Here is a 17,216-nt window from a genome sequence, read left to right on the forward strand (position 1 = left end):
TCTGTAATCTGGACTTTTTGATAAACCGGCACCACGCCGGTCCCGTTGGTGCCGGATAAAAAAGAGTTTCCTGTACCTCAATTAGATCACCCCCAACCTTCAAAACTCAAGGGAATCCAAGTCTAGTCTATGCAACCTGTCCTCATAATTTAGCCCTTTAAACCTCGGTATCATTCTGGTAAATCTGCGCTGCACCCCCTCCAAGGCCAATAATCCTTTGAGTCCCCTTAAGTTAAAGGCCAACATTCCATTAGTCTTTTTGATTTACTGTTTGTACCTGTGCACTAGCCTTTAGAGATTAGTGTACATGGACACCCAAACCCTTTACTCTTCCAGTTTTTTAGTCTCTCACCATTTAGGAATATTCTAATTTGTCATTCTTGGATCCAGGGCAGATGACCTCACACTTCCCCACAGGCTTGGGCTGATAAGTGGCAGGTCACATTCACACCACAGAAGTGCCAGGCAATGACTATCTCCAACAAGCGAGAGTCTAACCACCGCCCGTTGATATTCAACAGCATTACCATCACCGAATCTCCTACCATCAACATCCTGGGGGTCACCATTGACCAGAAACTTAACTGGACCAGCCACATAAATACTGTGGCAAAAAGAGCAGGTCAGAGGCTGGGTATTCTGCGGTGAGTGTCTCATCTCCTGACTCCCCAAAGCCTTTCCACCATCTATAAGGCACAAGTAAGGAGTGTAATGGAATACTCTCCACTTGCCTGGATGAGTGCAGCTCCAACAACACTCAAGAAGCTCGACACCATCCAGGACAAAGCAGCCCGCTTGACTGGCACCCCATCCACCACCTTAAACATTCACTCCCTCCACCACCGGCGCACCGTGGCTGCAGTGTGTACCATCTACAAGATGCACTGCAGCAACTCGCCAAGGCTTCTTCGGCAGCACCTCCCAAACCCGCGACCTCTTCCACCTAGAAGGACAAGGGCAGCAGGCGCATGGGAACACCACCACCTCCAAGTTCCCCTCCAAGTCACACACCATCCTGACTTAGCAGTATATCGGCCAATCCTTCATCGTCGCTGGGTCAAAATCCTGGAACTCCCTCCCTAACAGCACTGTGGGAGCACCTTCACCACACGGACTGCAGCGGTTCAAGAAGGCGGCTCACCGCCACCTTCTCAAGAGCAATTAGGGATGGGCAATAAATGCTGGCCTCGCCAGCGACACCCACATCACAGGAACTAATAAAAAAAAAATTGATCTCCATATGCCACAGTTTTGCCCACTCACTTAATCTGCCTATGTCCCTTTGCAACTTTCTGCTCTCATCTACGCAGCGTACTGGGCCACCTAACTTGGTCTTATCTGGAAACGTGGATATACAACTCTCTATCTAAGTCATTGATATACAGTACAGATCCCCGGGGAACGTCACCCACCAATCAGAGTACATTCCATTTATCCCTACTCTCTGTCTCCTACCTATCAATCAATTACTAACCCATGCCACAGGGTTCCCTCCAACTCTGTGCGCATTTGTTTTGTTAATAATCTATTGTGCGGAAGCTTATCAAATGCCTTCTGGATGTCCAAATAGAAAAATCAATAGACCCACTCTCCTGTCCACCATGATAGTGACCTCTTCCAAAAATTTCAACTGGATTACTTAGCTATCTGGTATGCATATTATCACTTCAAAAGTAGATGTTCACTGGAGTGACAGAATCATTTAATATTATTTACCCAGCTGCAAATGACAGACAAGTCAGTCGCGATTGTTTGTCATATCAGGGGGTGCTGGTACCAGGGCTCTCTGCTTGGCTTTGTCCTGGAAATAGATGGAGGGCTAGTCTCTGAAGCGAGCTGTTTCTTTGAGGGCCACTTGATGGACAGTTATATAGCCAGTGACTTATTATTCTGGGATAAAGGAGATAGTCTTTGCCCAGTTTATCAGTTTTTCTGCACCCCTCAAGATTGAGATTAGAGAGTGGTGGTCAGACAAAACATCGTGAATAGGGTTTAGTATTAGGAAAGTTAGTGAAGTGTCACATCATTTATAACTTTTGTATATTTATGGTGTGTGAGTTACACATTTTCTATTGATTTTCCACTACTGTCTACTGTTACTTTTGATTAATCAACATCACTAAAAAACACAGATTATCTGGTCATTATCACATTGCTGTTTGTGGGAGTTTGCTGTGTGCCAATTGGCTGCCACGTTACCCACATTACAACAGTGACTACACTCCAAAAGTACTTCATTGGCTGTGAAGCGTTTTGGAAAATCCCGTGAAAGGCGCTATATAAATGCAAGTCATTCTTTCTTTTCTTTCTTTAGCAGTATATAGCCCCAGTTGCATGGTCTGATAGAGAGTTTATTCTTTTATTCTTCTTTATTCGGCATTGTCGGCAGTGTAGATGAAAGCATAAAATTACAAACGGATAGCGACAAATTAAGTGAATGGGCAAAACTGTGGCAAATGGATTTCAATGTAGACAAATGTGAGGTCATCCACTTTGGACCTAAAAAGGATAGAACAGGGTACTTTCTACATGGTGAAAGGCTAAAAACAGTGGAGGTCCACAGAGACTGGGGGTCCAGGTACATAGATCATTAAAATGTCATGGGCAGGTACAGAAAATAATCAAAAAGGCGAATGGGATGCCGGCCTTTATATCTAGAGGATTAGAATACAAGGGGGTAGAAGTTATGCTGCAGCTGTACAAAACCCTGGTTAGACCACACCTGGAGCACTGTGAGCAGTTCTGGGCACCACACCTTAGGAAGGATATATTGGCCTTGGAGGGAGTGCAGCGTAGGCTTACCAGAATGATACCCGGACTTCAAGGGTTAAGTTACGAGGAGAGATTACACAAATTAGGGTTGTATTCCCTAGAATTTAGAAGGTTAAGGGACGATCTGATCGAAGTTTTCAGGATATTAAGGGGAACAGATAGGGTAGATAGAGAGAAACTATTTCCGCTGGTTGGGGATTCTAGGACTAGGGGGCAGAGTCTAAAAATTAGAGCCAAATATTTCAGGAGTGAAATTAGGAAACATTTCTACACACAAAGGGTGGTAGAAGCCTGGAACTCTCTTCCGCAAACGGCAATTGATGCTAGATCAATTGTTAATTTTAAATCAGAGTTTGATAGCTTTTGGTTAACTAAAGGTATTAAGGGGTACGGGCCAAAGGCGGGTATATGGAGTTAAGTCACAGATCAGCCATGATCTCACTGAATGGCAGAACAGCCTCAGGGGCTCAATGGCCTCTCCTGTTCCTGTGCTCTGCTAACCGTATATGAACAGAACATGAGAGAGAGCTTATGCTTATTCAATTCGTTAATTACAGTGACAAAAGTTTCCCTTCGACCCCTGGGCAGCACTACATTACTAGATATTGTGTGTATAAAGTCACACTCTGGTTTGTAGGGAGCAAAGGCTGGTTTCCTGTTGTGATCTTTGGTGCAGAGTATGAGAGAAATATCTGGTGAAGCCCTAAAAACATAACTGTTATAAGTATAAGTTCAATTTTTGGTTCTGTGCAAATTTAGTTAACAGTCTGTCCTACTGTAAAAGTGAGTTTTAAAAGCACTGGAATAATTCCAATTTCTGCCACGCGACTCACATTTGTAAGCAAGAAACCAGAAAGAAAGACTTCCATTTATATAGCGCCTTTCACAACCACCATCAGATGTCTCAAAGCGCTTTACAGCCAATTTTTTGAGTACTTTTCTGAAGTGTAGTCACTGTTGTAATGTGGGAAACACAGCAGCCAATTTGCACACAGCAAGCTCCCACAAACAGCAATGTGATAATGACCAGATAATCTGTTTTTGTTATGGTGGCTGAGGGATAAATATTGGCCAGGACACCGGGGATAACTCCCCTGCTCTTCCTTGAAATAGTGCCGTGGGATCTTTTACGTCCACCTGAGAGAGCAGGCGGGGCCTCGGTTTAACATCTCATCCAAAAGGTGGCACCTCCAACAGTGCAGCACTCCCTCAGTAGTGCAGCACTCCCTCAGTACTGCACTGGGAGTGTCAGCCTAGCTTGATGTGCTCAAGTCCCTGGAGTGGGACTTGAACCCACAACCTTCTGACTCAGAGGCGAGGGTGCTGCCCACTGAGCCACAGCTGACACTTGCTGTGTGTGACTCAACTTGAGATGTGGTGATGACAACAGAAGACTCAACAATCCACCTGTGAGGGTTTAAAAAAAATCTTGCCAGGTTCATCAAATCCAGTCTGATGAGCAAGACAAAATGTAAATCCAGTGTTACCAATAGTGCTACAGATAGCGTTTGTTTTAAAAGAAGAAATAATAAGAGAAACAAAAAAAGTTACAAATCACATCAGCCTGAACTGCTCTTTCATAGTTTCTGATAAATGGCCGAACAACAGCATTGTTGGAGTCCTGCGAGTGTGTTGCCCATCTTTCTGGATGGGGCATGGTGGAGGGGGAGGGGTCGGGGGGGCGGAAAGGTTGAATATTCTCATAGGTTAGACACGCGCGCAAACAAGTTGGGATTCTTTTCAAAATATGTGTCGAACTGTTGGTTATGGAAGGCAAAACCATTTTTGGGCCATATCACAGAATATTTATGGTTCTTAAAAATGGGCAAATGATTCTCAAAATTGAGATGTGTATCTGTACACGGGGTTAATTGAGCCACAAAGTAAGAGCAGTGAAACACAGGATGTAATGCAAAAACATGAACAGTTCTTGGGTACCTGCTAAAACCCGCTCACGTGAGAAGCTAATCCTTTCTAGAGCAGAACAGGATGTGAAAGTGTCGGTCATGTGAAAACAGTTATTTTTAAATCGCAATCTGCTTGCTTGCTCAATTCTCAGATCACCCCAGGAGGTTAAGAGAAAAAAAGTGAGTGATGTCATAAAAGAGTTGTGGTTCCTGAAAGGCCTGAGTGCATGTTAAGGCATTCGATCAAGGGAGAGCGCGCACAACTGGAAATGTTTTCAACCTCATCTGGGATAAAGCGCGTCTCTCTTCTTTGACGCTCCCTTTTGTAATGTTGGTTTCTTAGGGTCTGCTTACTCTGCAAATCTGGATTCCAGTGATCCAGTCAAATCAGTTCAGCTTAGAATGCCTGTCATTTAAATTGAGATAGTTGGACCAGGGAGATATATTGGATGGTATCCAACTCTTCAGATCGGATGCGTGCAAGAAGTGTGGCCTGGCAGCAAATGTACACATTTGTCATGATGCCACAGAACAGCAGTGTGTTCAGTAAGGACCACTGAGCAGGGTTGTGTGTTTTGGATAATTTGCATTTTGGATAATTCGAATGATATTTTGATATTTCTTCAATTTGTTGTTGTTTAATGAGTATTCCATCTTGAATAGGTTGCATTCTTAAAAGGGCTTGGTTTATATGACCAAAGTGTTTGCCAAAGTTTCCTTTTTTGTTTGTTTGTTTGAATCATAGAAACATAGAAGATAGGAGCAGGAGTAGGCCATTCGGCCCCTCGAGCCTGCTCCGCCATTCAATGAGATCATGGCTGATCATCCAAATTCAGTACCCTGTCCCTGCCTTCTCCCCATATCCCTTGATCCCTTTAGCCTTAAGAAATATATCCAACTCCTTCTTGAATGTATTTAATGAATTGGCCTCAACTGCCTTCTGTGGTAGAGAATTCCACAGGTTCACCACTCTCTGGGTGAAGAAATTCCTCCTCATCTCAGTCCTAAATGGCTTACCCCTTATCCTTAGACTGTGACCCCTGGTTCTGGACTCCCCCGCCATCGGGAACATCCTCCCTGCATCTAGTCTGTCTAGTCCTGTTAGAAATTTATACGTTTCAATGAGATCCCCTCTCATTCTTCTAAACACATTTGTTTCGAAACACATAATGCATCCCTTTTGTCATTTAATCTCTCCCGCCTTCCACCCTATCACAGACCTTCCCTTTTGTTCTTTCCTCCCCTCCTCCCTCTCCCTGCCCCTACACTTGCTTAAAAATCAGTTACATCTCTAACTTTTTCCAGTTCTGATGAAGGGGTCATTGACCTGAAACGTTAACTCAGTTTCTCTTTCTACAGGTGCTGCCTGACCTGCTGAGTATTTCCAGCATTTTCTGGTTTTGATACAAAAATCTAAGTTTGAAACCCTGTGTCATTTGCATGTGATATAGTGACAAAAGGTTTGCTTGGAATTTCTGGCTGCTCTTCCTCAAATGACAAAAGGCTTTCCAAATGATGGGAGTTAATGTGCACAGGTCCCTGAAGGTGGCAGGACATATTGAGAGAGCGGTTAGCAAAGCATATGGGATCTTGGGCTTCATAAATAGAGGTATTGAGTACAAAAGTAGAGAAGTTATGCTGAACCTTTATAAAGCGCTGGTTAGGCCACAACTGGAGTATTGCCCCTGACAACACTGCTGCCTGGGAGGCCAGCGATGGCATCATCATGGCCAGACTTTCTTCACTTGATGCTGTAAACCCTGGCTGCCACATGATGCGCCAGGTTGACACCATCCCACACCAGCTCCGTGAAGCATCCCTTTAATGTCCAAGCCATTCCATGCACACTCATCACTATAGTGGGGCGGGCCGGGGGTGCGGAGTTATGACCGAACAAATCACTGGAACTCAGTAAGACACTTCTCAATGTGCGCTCAGATCTGTCCAATAAGGGGCACTTTTTGAAAAAGAAATTTCACTGTATTTCAACACATTACCAGAAACTTCACATGGACATTGGCTAAACCTCTGAAGTGCCCACCCTTGTGTGTTGTTAATTAGTATGCTTGCAGTAGAATGAGGGTGAGTGTGAGGGGTGGCTAGTGAGATGGGGAAGTGATAAAGTAGATAGAGAGGGTTGGGTGGAGGTGCAAGGTAAGTTGGTGTCCTGGGGAGGTCTCTTCCGCCCTGCGTGCAGTGACTCCCTCCATATGGAGGGAGTCACTGGAGAGCCTGGATGCAAGAGTTCACCTTTGTGCAGTGATTGTCAGTGTTTGCAGCACCTCAATGCTGTCAAGCACTGAAAAATCAACTGTCAAAATAAAATTGTGCATGGTCCCTTTAAGGAAAGCGGCAGATGACATGCCATCAAATGATGTCAGCAGATCCGCTTCCTGTTAATTGGCCGTAAACCCGCAGGGCGGGCTTAACAAGGCCAATCAAGGAAAAATCACGCCTGTAGAGTGGAGGCAGCTGGGGGCGGGACTGGAACCCAGAAACCAGCTGACCCGCCCCCATCCCGACACCGCTGAGAAAATCGCGGCCTAAAGTCCTGAATCTGAGTTCATATCAGAAGTTGTAGCTTAAAACAGGAATCCCTTTTAAGTCAGAGAGGCAATATTCTCTTATTGTGAGAATGATCTTGGAAATGAACCTCCCTCCATGGCTCAATTCTGGTTGACCATACGACCAACATCAAGTTTTATCTCCATCAGACGTGTCGGGCTGTCCATTCCCTTGGTTCCACAGGATGACATTACTATCACAATTAGCAACTGTATTTTCCCACAAAGTAATAGTGGCTACAATTCAAAGTAATTCATTGATTGTGAGATGCCATGAGACATCCTAAGAATGTGATAAGGCACTATATACATGAAAGTTCTTTCTTTCTTTCTTTCTCTCTTTCTTTCATCCATCTCTCCTCTCTTTGTCCCGCCATTTGACGGCTGAATTCTTTCTCTAATTCCCTCCACTTCCCTCTCCTCCTTGAAGACCTTTCTTAAAACTCAAACCTTTGACCAAGCTTTTGGTCACCCCTCCTAATATCTCCTCCTTTGGCTTGGTCTGATGATGAAGCACCATGGGACGTTCTTCTACGTTAAAGACCCTAGATAAACGCCAATAATTGTTATTGTTGTCCCCCTTCCATCATGTGACCCGGAGTGAGTGTAGCAGCCTGTATGTCCAGAGGTGAGGCATACCGGCATCCAAACGGACACAAGTGGTGCCCTATGGGACAGGGAGTCGCGGCAACAGGTGCATCAGAGTTTCCAGCCAATATAGGCTGGTGGGTGCCCGAGATGCACCTGTAGTGGGTAGTTGGGCCCATTTAAATTAGGTGCCCTCCTTCTCACAGCGCATACGCTGACGGGGTCAGTGCTGGAGGGCACCAGTTGGCGTTCCTGTGAAAATTCAGGACCATATCCTCGGCTGTGATTTGTTCCACTTTTATGCTTATGACCTCCATGGTAGTAAAGGATATAGGAACATTGGAGAAAGTGCAAAAAAGATTTACTAGGATGACACCAGGACTGATAGGGTACAACTATCTGGAAAGACTGAACAGGCTGGGGCTCTTTTCTCTCGAAAAAAGACTTGGAGGTTGATGCGCTATCAATAACTCAAAAGACTGAGATTAAGCGAGTAATTAACAGGCTTTTATTAACAAGAGAATGAAGGTGTGCCTCGAGTGGTCGACCGGTCCAGAATACAGAGGGACTGTGGAGCAGTCACCTTTATACCTGGACTCGTGGGAGGAGTCAGCCGAGACATGTACAGGCATGTCCACAGTGGAATACACACAGTGGTTTACCACAGAGGTGACCTGATAGAGGTCATTAAAATTGTGAAGGGGTTCGATAGCATAGACGTAGAGCAGATGTTTCCATTTGTGGGGAGTCCAAAACTAGGGGCCATAAATATAAGATAAGATAGAAGGATATGGTGATAGGGTGAGATGAAGTAAGGTAGGAGGAGGCTCGTGTGGAACATAAACACAGACATAGACCTGTTGGGCCGAATGGCCTGTTCTGTGCTGTAAATTCTATGCACTTTCAGCCAATAAGGTCCAATGTGACACACAAGTTTGCATTCATACCAAAATGTAATGTGAAAGTGAGATGCCTGAAGTATGATGGACAGAATGTGTGCTGCATACAGATCTTCTAGTGCACACTGTACACACCAGGATATGGGCTCTCTCCTTTTTGTCTTTGTGTGGCCATTTCTCTCTCTGTCTCCGCTCTTCTGCATCTTTTTCCTTTCAGGGGGGAGGTCATGGTTTTTTGTGCTGTGGCAGGGAAAGAAGCCACTGAGAACCGCAGCCTGCATTCTCTGGTGGGGGTTGCAGGGAAAATGTGGCCTGCAGCCTGCGGCAGCTTCCTTCCCCGTTCCCGTCCAGCATCAATCCTGGTGCTGGTAAAGCCACGGATTAAGGTTTCAGCAGCAAGGAGGCTGAGACTAGGGCCGAAACAATGTCGGAAGAAGGTGCCTGCACCTCTCAGTGTGTGCAATGTGCAATTGCAACAGTACGGGGGTTACACTGGTGTAAAGTAAAATAATACATTTGGCTAAAATAATGGCTTAGAAATTGCAGTCGGAGGCGTACCTCCCGAGTACGCCTCCGACCCGCGAAACAATTGACGAAAGCACCTCCTGGCGCCCAGGCTGCGAAGAGTTGCGGTCTCAGGCCTGGAGGCGGAGGGCAGCGTATTGGCCCACGGATCCCAGGGACGCAGGCGGTTCAGAAGCGTGCCTGAGATCACATGGGCCCGGTCCTCCAATCACAAAGGAGGATTCCATTTCAATCATTTACCAAAGGAATCCCCTAATGATATGCAATGGAATCCCCAAATTATGATACAATGTACAAAATTCTAATAATGATAGAATTGCAATTTTATTCATAAGTTCCTTCATTGCACCAACCTCAATAAAAATTTAATTTTTTGATAAATAACTTTCAGCATCACTATGACTGTAATCCGGGCCAATATTTGCATTAAAGTGTGTGTGCATAATTTTGGATTTTGGAAACACACTGCTAAAGAAAGTTCTCTTGTACACGTTTCAGTAATTCCTCCCCCTCTTTGCCCTTTACACTGTTACTATCCGAGTCTATATTAGGATAATTGAAGTCCCCCATTATCACTACTCTGTAGTTCTTGCATAGAAACATAGAAACATAGAAAAATAGGAGGAGTAGGCCATTCGGCCCTTCGAGCCTGCTCCACCATTCAATATGATCATGGCTGATCCTCGCTCTCAATACCATATTCCCGCTCTCTCCCCATACCCCTTGATACCGTTTGTGTCTAGAAATCTATCTATCTCCTTCTTCAATATATTCAGTGACTTGGCCTCCACAGCCTTCTGTGGTAGAGAATTCCACAGGTTCACCACTCTCTGAGTGAAGAAATTTCTCCTCATCTCAGTCCTAAATGTCCTACCCCGTATCCTGAGACTGTGACCCCTCGTTCTAGACCCCCCAGCCAGGGGAACCATCCTCCCTGCATCCAATCTGTCCAGCCCTGTCAGAATTTTATACGTTTCAATGAGATCCCCTCTCATTCTTCTAAACTCTAGTGAATACAGGCCTAGTCGACCCAATCTCTCCTCATACGACAGTCCTGCCATCCCAGGAATCAGTCTGGTGAACCTTTGCTGCATCTTTCTGCAATTTTCTCCTCCATCTCCTTCTCACTATTTGGCGGTCTATAGTAAACACCCAGCAGCGTAATAGCTCCTCTATTCTTTCTTAATTCTAACCAAACAGACTCTGTCGTTGGCCCCTCAACTACATCATCCTTCTCCAGTGCTGTAATAGTTTCTTTGATCAATGCTGCCACCCTCCTTTTATTCCTTCTCTATGTTTCCTGAATTCCTTGTAGCCGGGAATATTAAGTTCCCAATCCACCCCTTCTTTGAGCCAGGTTTCTGTTATTTCCACGATATCACAGTCCCACGTGGCGACTTGCATCTGCAGCTCGCTCCGTGTATTTACGCACATGCACAGCAAACTCATCGTATCGGCCCCGTGTCTGATCCCTCCAATTTCGGAACTACTCTCTGCTCTAGTGCTATTTGCCTCTTCCTTGTTTCTCCTCTCTAATGCGCCATCCTGGTGCCCATCCCACGTTTCAAAAAAGGATAGAAATCTCTGACCAACATACCTTTCTTCCATTTGTTCTCGAACTGCTACCACAGTGGGTCCAGAGCCAAGATGTGTATAGTATGGACCTTCATCTTTTTCTATGATTTGCTCTGCAATAAATAGAAAAACAAACACAAAATAAATTAACTATATTTTTCCCATTTAACAAGGCCACGCACAATATAGAGTCAGGAATCCCATTCGAATCAAACCTACCAATTTTGGTATTTTTAATTGTACTGAATGTGTCTCAAATTGGTGGTTGCAGTGTTGGTTCCCCAGGCAGTCAGTACCCTATTTATACCGGCTGAATTTTCCATTCTCCTGCCCAATGCGGATGACAGCAACTCCGCACACTAAACTTCAGGTAGGTTAAAAATTTGCCCGGGGAATCCAAGGTTCTCTGAGTACATTTTAAATCCCGTGTTGGAATTACACTGAAACTAACGGGGAAAAATTTGGTTGCTTTGCGCCTCCGAGGGCGCTAACGCCGCGCGCAGCGCCCCGGCTGTGAACTTCGGTAGCGACCCCCTGACTTACCGCCGGACGCTCAGTCCGACAGGGTCAAGGGGGGGTGCCTACCTGCGGCCGAGGCGGCGCTAATTAAGGGGGAGGTGCCAGGCGGCCATTTTTGTTGCTGGCCGCCTGCCCCCCCGTTGCTGTCCCCGGACTTCTGTGAAGCCCCGCACGCGGCACTCCAATCCCTGGTGGCCCAGCTGGGCCCCGGGTGGCACAGTGCAGGGTCCCTCCCCTTCAATAAGGGGAGTGATGCAAGAAAACTACTAGGCACTTGGTCTAAGCGTTAAACAAAGCTTTAATCAACTGTTTTACAACATGGAGGTCTAGTTGTGTCCTTCACTAGTTCCTGTTAAGAATGTCCTGCGCAAGCTGGGCCCGTGCCCGAGTATTTATACTCTCCCTGGACAGCGCCACCCGCAGACCGCTCAGTATTATTTCATAAGTCTTTCTTTCATGAATGACTGATTCATGTCAAGGAGGAAGGCCTGCAGTACAGCAGCCTTCGGCAGGTCCTCTTGGGGCGCTACCGGTGAATTTTGGGCGCGGGGGCGCTAATTTTTTCGGGGCGCTAAAAGTAGCAAAGTTAGTGCCCCAAAGGGGGCACGACCCAGTTTTTCCCCCCCAAATGGTCTTACACCACTGGGATCCGGAACATTGCAGACGAGGGGAAAGAACCACAAGCCCCCACCCCAGCAGCTGAAGATACTTGCCTACCTTTCTCCTGAGCTCCAGATACTTAGGCCTAGAAATTCGATGCTTTAATGCCAGTTTTCAAGAAAAAAATGGCCGCCGCCTCGCTTCCGCCCAATTCCGGCGCGGAACGCGGCGGCCGCCATATTGGGCAGGTCGGCAGCACTGCCGTTGCCTGCGCTCGCCGCCAGTATTTTAATTACCGGGAGCGTGACGCCAATCGGCGTCCAACGGCCGAATTGACGCACGCTCACCGATTTTGGCCATCGCCGCTCCTCTTACCGCCCTCTCCACAGCGCGCCCGCGCGTGCAGCCGTTGACAGCGTGTGGAGCCGGGGGAAAGCGGCAGTGAGCTGGAAACCGTACAGTAAACAGCTGCTGGGCTAAGTGGTAACTATGGGGAGCTCAGGCTGTGTAATTGGAGTGCAAACTGCTTCCAATGAGATGCGTCAAATCTCCCCCCTGGTCAGTCAAACATTACAGGAGGGAAATACTTTTAAAATAAACTATACTGTGCTAGGGTTGTTAGAATTTTCGGAAAAAAAAATCAAAGCTGCAGTTCCGTAAATTTTATAGATTGGGGTTTTCCAGTTTAGGAACTGATATGCAAAGTTTTGAAGTCTGTTTTTAAAGGGCGATTTAACATCATATTCTCACCAAGAGTCCTCCAAAAGTCTGCTGTTGTTGACAATTTAATTGAACTCTCTTCTGCACCATTTACATCAGTGAACTCCTGACCAAGAGGTTCATGTTTTCCTTTTTTAAAAATATATTTTGATTGTTTTCTCATGCAACGGTTTAAGGACATCTATGCCACAGTCTTGAGGTTGTGTTTCCAGTCCCAGTCCCTCCAAATCTGAGCCTGTGCTTTAGGAATCACCCGGCAGGGAGTGAATCCCCTCTGCGATATGCAGGCTCGTGCACTGCCACTGCTAGATGGGGCGTCCCCATCCCCCTCCCCCTCCAGCACCATGGTGGAGCACAAACCTCCACACAGCAGACATCTGGCTGAAACATCTGTGGAGCTACGGCAGCCAGCGAAGGCGGGAGCTCCAGGCTGTCTGGCACCCATATGTGGACCCCACACGCAAGACCCAGACAAATGTCGGAGAAAGTAAGAGGGGAGCCGTGGACAGACAATTGCCTCCTAATGGGCCACAGCGGACAATGATCCAGCACGAAAAGGGCCACCCGCGGACTCGATACCTGCTGACCCAGCAAAAACCCAGGAGCCATCACCAGTTTATCCCAAACAGCACGTTCCCGAGAACACCGCACCGATCCTTCAGATGCGACCTTCGGCCTCCTGCCGAGGTTACCGCCGGAAAGAGCGCGTGGCACAGGAAATTCTGCCCTCCGCACATTTAAATCAAATGCAAATGTAATATATCCAAGTTTGCTGATGATACAAAGCTGGGTGGGAATGTAAGTTGTGAGGAGGCTGCAAGGGGGCTTCGAGGGGATATAGAGAGGCTAAGTGAGTGGGCAAGAACATGGCAAATGGAATATAATGTGGAGAAATGTGAAGTTATCCACTTTGGTTGGAGAAATAGAAAAGCAGAGTATTTTTAAAATGGTGAGAGATTGGGAAATGTTTAGAGGGACCTGGGTGTCCTTGTACAAAAATCACTGAAAGTTAACATACAGGTACAGCAAGCAATTAGGAAAGCAAATGGAATGTTGGCCTTTATTACCAGAGGATTTGAGTATAAGAGGAAAGATGTCTTACTGCAATTATATAGGGCCCTGGTGAGACCACACCTGGAGTATTGTGGACAGTTTTGGTTTCCTTATCTAAGGAAGGATATACTTGCCATAGAGGGAGTGCAACGAAAGTTCACCAGACTGATTCCTGGGATGGGGGGATTGTCCTATGAGGAGAGATCGAGTAGACTAGGCCTATATTCTCTAGAGTTTAGAAGAATGAGGGGTGATCTCATTGAAACATACAAAATTCTTACAGGGCTTGACAGGGTAGATGCAGGGAGGATGTTTCCCCCTGGCTGGGGAGTCTAGCACCAGGGGTCACGTCTCAGAATAAGGGGTCGGCCATTTAGGACTGAGATGAGGAGAAATTTCTTCACTCAGAGGGTGGTGAATCTTTGGAATTCTCTACCCCAGAGGGCTGTGGAGGCTCAGTCGTTGAGTATATTCAAGACACAGATCGATAGATTTTTGAATATTAAGGGAATCAAGGGATATGGGGATAGTGCAGGAAAGTGGTGATGAGGTAGAAGATCAGCCATGATCTTATTGAATGGCAGAGCAGGTTCGAAGGGCCAAATGGCCGACTCCTGCTCCTATTTCTTATGTTCCTTTGTTCTTTTTGCGGGCAGTCGTTACCCTTGGCCCGTGGTGGCACCGCCCATTTTCAGGCTGAATCGAATTTCTAGGCGTTACAAGAGAGCAACAGCCCCCCACCCAACCATACAACTGTTCTATACCACTCGGAATAAAAGAGGGGTTTCGCAGACAAATCAGCCCCCTTCTCCTAACCCCGCACCATCATTCTACATACCCACACATGCCCTGAGGGGAGGCGGTACTGAAGTGTCGGAGGTGCCGTCTTTTGGGTGGGATGTTAAATCGGGGCCCCAACTGCCCTCTCGGGTAAAAGATCCCATGGCAGTGTTCAAAAGAAGAGCAGGGGGAGGTCTCCCAATGTCCTGACCAACATTTATCCCCGAACCACCACCACTAAAACAGACTATCTGGTCGTTTATCTCGTCGCTGTTTGTGGGAGCTTGCTGTGCGCAAATTTAGGCGCTGTGTTTTCCTGCATTACAACAGTGACTACACTGCAAAAAGAACGCCGGTGGCTGCAAAGTGCTCTGGGACATCCTGAGAATGTAAAAGGCACTCTACACAGGCACGTTCTTTGTTCATCTGCGCTCCATAAGTTTCGGAGAGGAGCCCCCATTTCACCTTTGTTTCCTTTTATGAAACCACGTCCTGAAAGGCCACCGCGTTCCGGGCTTTCAGCATCCATAATGTTACTGACCCATTGCATATCAATAGGCTCCGGGATAGTGCGGGCTGTGCAACCTTATTCCAAAGAGCAGGAGTTTAGAGTATTCACTAGAGTTTAGAAGAATGAGAGGGGATCTCATTTGAAACGTATAAAGTTCTGACAGGGCTAGACAGACTGGATGCAGGGAGGATGTTTCCCCTGGCTGGGGGGTCCAGAACGAGGGGTCACAGTCTGAGGATACGGGGTAGGACATTTAGGACTGAGATGAGGAGAAATGTCTTCACTCAGAGGGTGGTGAACCTGTGGAATTCTCTACCACAGAAGGCTGTGGAGGCCAAGTCACTGAATATAATTAAGAAGGAGATAGATTTCTAGACACAAAAGATATCGAGGGGTATGGGGAGAGAGGGGGAATATGGTATTGAGATAGAGGATCAGCCATGATCATATTGAATGGCGGAGTAGGCTCGAAGGGCCGAATGGCCTACTCCTGCTCCTATTTTTCTGCGTTTCTATCACACAAAGACAGAGTGCCACGTAATTAGTTTTCGATTGCCTATTAAAACGACGCTGTTGTACACTTACACCCACTCCACCACTGCCACCCGCCCCCCCCCCCACCCACCCCCACTTCCGCAGCTCCTGCAAGCTTGTTTTGCCAATCGGAAAATCTTCCCCACTCTTCACTGAGTTTGCAGCGAGACTGGCTGGAGTTGTACAAATTCAGTTCCAAAGTCCAGATATCAAAGGCTTCAGAAAACTTTGGGCAGAGTTTGGTCTTCACCAGCTGGGCAGTAAGCGGGGCCAATCACCTGCCCTTTATAAAACCCACCTGATTTTCGTTCTGTTGAGTTCAATGAGGGTGATTAAGATGGAAATCTATCCCACTGAGGTGGGCGGGGTCAGCACAGCTACACTTCAGCCTTTAATTAAGATTTTTATAGGAAATTCTTTGGATGCAGGTATCCACATTCTACCACAGCCAAAGACACGGAAGGAGGGGCCTCAGGGCTGATCCTCCTATCCTGAGAGCACTTGGCACCCTCCACCGCAGCGTCAGTGCCCCAACGCTCTGTGAAGCCTCATTACCATATGGCTGAGGTGTTTTGGGTTCATGTGGCGATACCCTATGTGACACAGGGCCAGACAGAAGAGGTAGAGTGAATGCTGAGTCTTTTGAGTATATTCAGGACTGAGATAGATAGATTGACTTTTGGATTCTCGGGGAATCAAGGGGTATGGAGATTGGGCGGGAAAGTGGAGTTGAGCTCGAAGATCAGCCATGATCTTATTGAATGGCGGAGCAGGCTCGAGGGGCCGTATGGCCGACTCCTGCTCCTAATTCTTATGTTCTTAAGTCTGGGCATTGCCTGGGCCTTAAAGGCACCAATACAATTAACGGGAATGGTACAGTTAAAGCTCCAAGTGACAGCCACAGTATAGGGCAAGATTTTGATCTGGACACTGGCAACACCTCTATTTTTTAATTCTCATCTCTGCGCTCCTCCAATTCCGGCCTCTTGCACCTCCCCGATTTTAATCGCTCCACTATTGGCGGTCGTGCTTTCAGTTGCCTCGGTCCTAAACACTGGAATTCCCTCCCTAAACCTCTCCGCCTCTCTCTGCCTCTCCTCCTTAAAACCTACCTCTTTGACCAAGTGTTTGGTCGTCTGTCCTAATATCTCCTTATGTGGCTCAGTGTCAAATTTTGATTGCTGACACTCCTGGGACGTTTTACTACGTTAAAGGCGCTATATAAATGCAAATTGTTGTTGTTGATGATGAAGAGTGATAGGTTTTTAACTTCATATATGTCTGCCAAAAACTGATTTACATGTCAGTGGTGTTTACACGAATTTAAAAGGTCTGTTCCAATGAATGAGCGTGTACTATTGTGCTATGGCTGGGTTGGCACGGTAAGGCCGCGATTTCGCCAACCGAGGCGGGTCCAGGGCGGCAGGGGTCGATGTCGCGGTCCCAGCCCGCTGCCTACTGCAGCCCACCTCCTCCAAGCGATTTTTCATTGATTGGGCTTGTTAAGCCCGCCCTGCGGGGTTCACGGCCAATTAAACGGAAGCGGATCTGAGGACATCATTTGATGACACATCATCATCCGGTTTCCTTAAAGGGACCATGTCCACATTGATTTTGATAGTTGTGCTGTCAGTGTTCTACAGCATTGAGGTGCTGCAAACACCGACAA

General features: G+C 46.8%; 1 protein-coding gene across 1 annotated transcript in view; it reads right to left on the reverse strand.

The window, feature by feature from the left end:
* Positions 1–17,216, reverse strand: part of LOC147098014 (methylcytosine dioxygenase tet3-like) — a gene marked incomplete at its 5' end in the record, with an annotated part of 381,427 nt that overhangs the window by 114,146 nt on the left and 250,065 nt on the right. The window contains one exon of the mRNA XM_085971208.1: positions 10,853–10,943. Within this exon, the coding sequence (XP_085827334.1) occupies positions 10,853–10,943 (91 nt within the window). The remainder of the gene's footprint in view (positions 1–10,852; positions 10,944–17,216) is intronic.

This window comes from Somniosus microcephalus, chromosome 30 (assembly GCF_052327205.1).
Source record: "Somniosus microcephalus isolate GS21.2 chromosome 30, FLI_Smic_1.0, whole genome shotgun sequence".
NCBI classification, from domain to species: domain Eukaryota; kingdom Metazoa; phylum Chordata; class Chondrichthyes; order Squaliformes; family Somniosidae; genus Somniosus; species Somniosus microcephalus.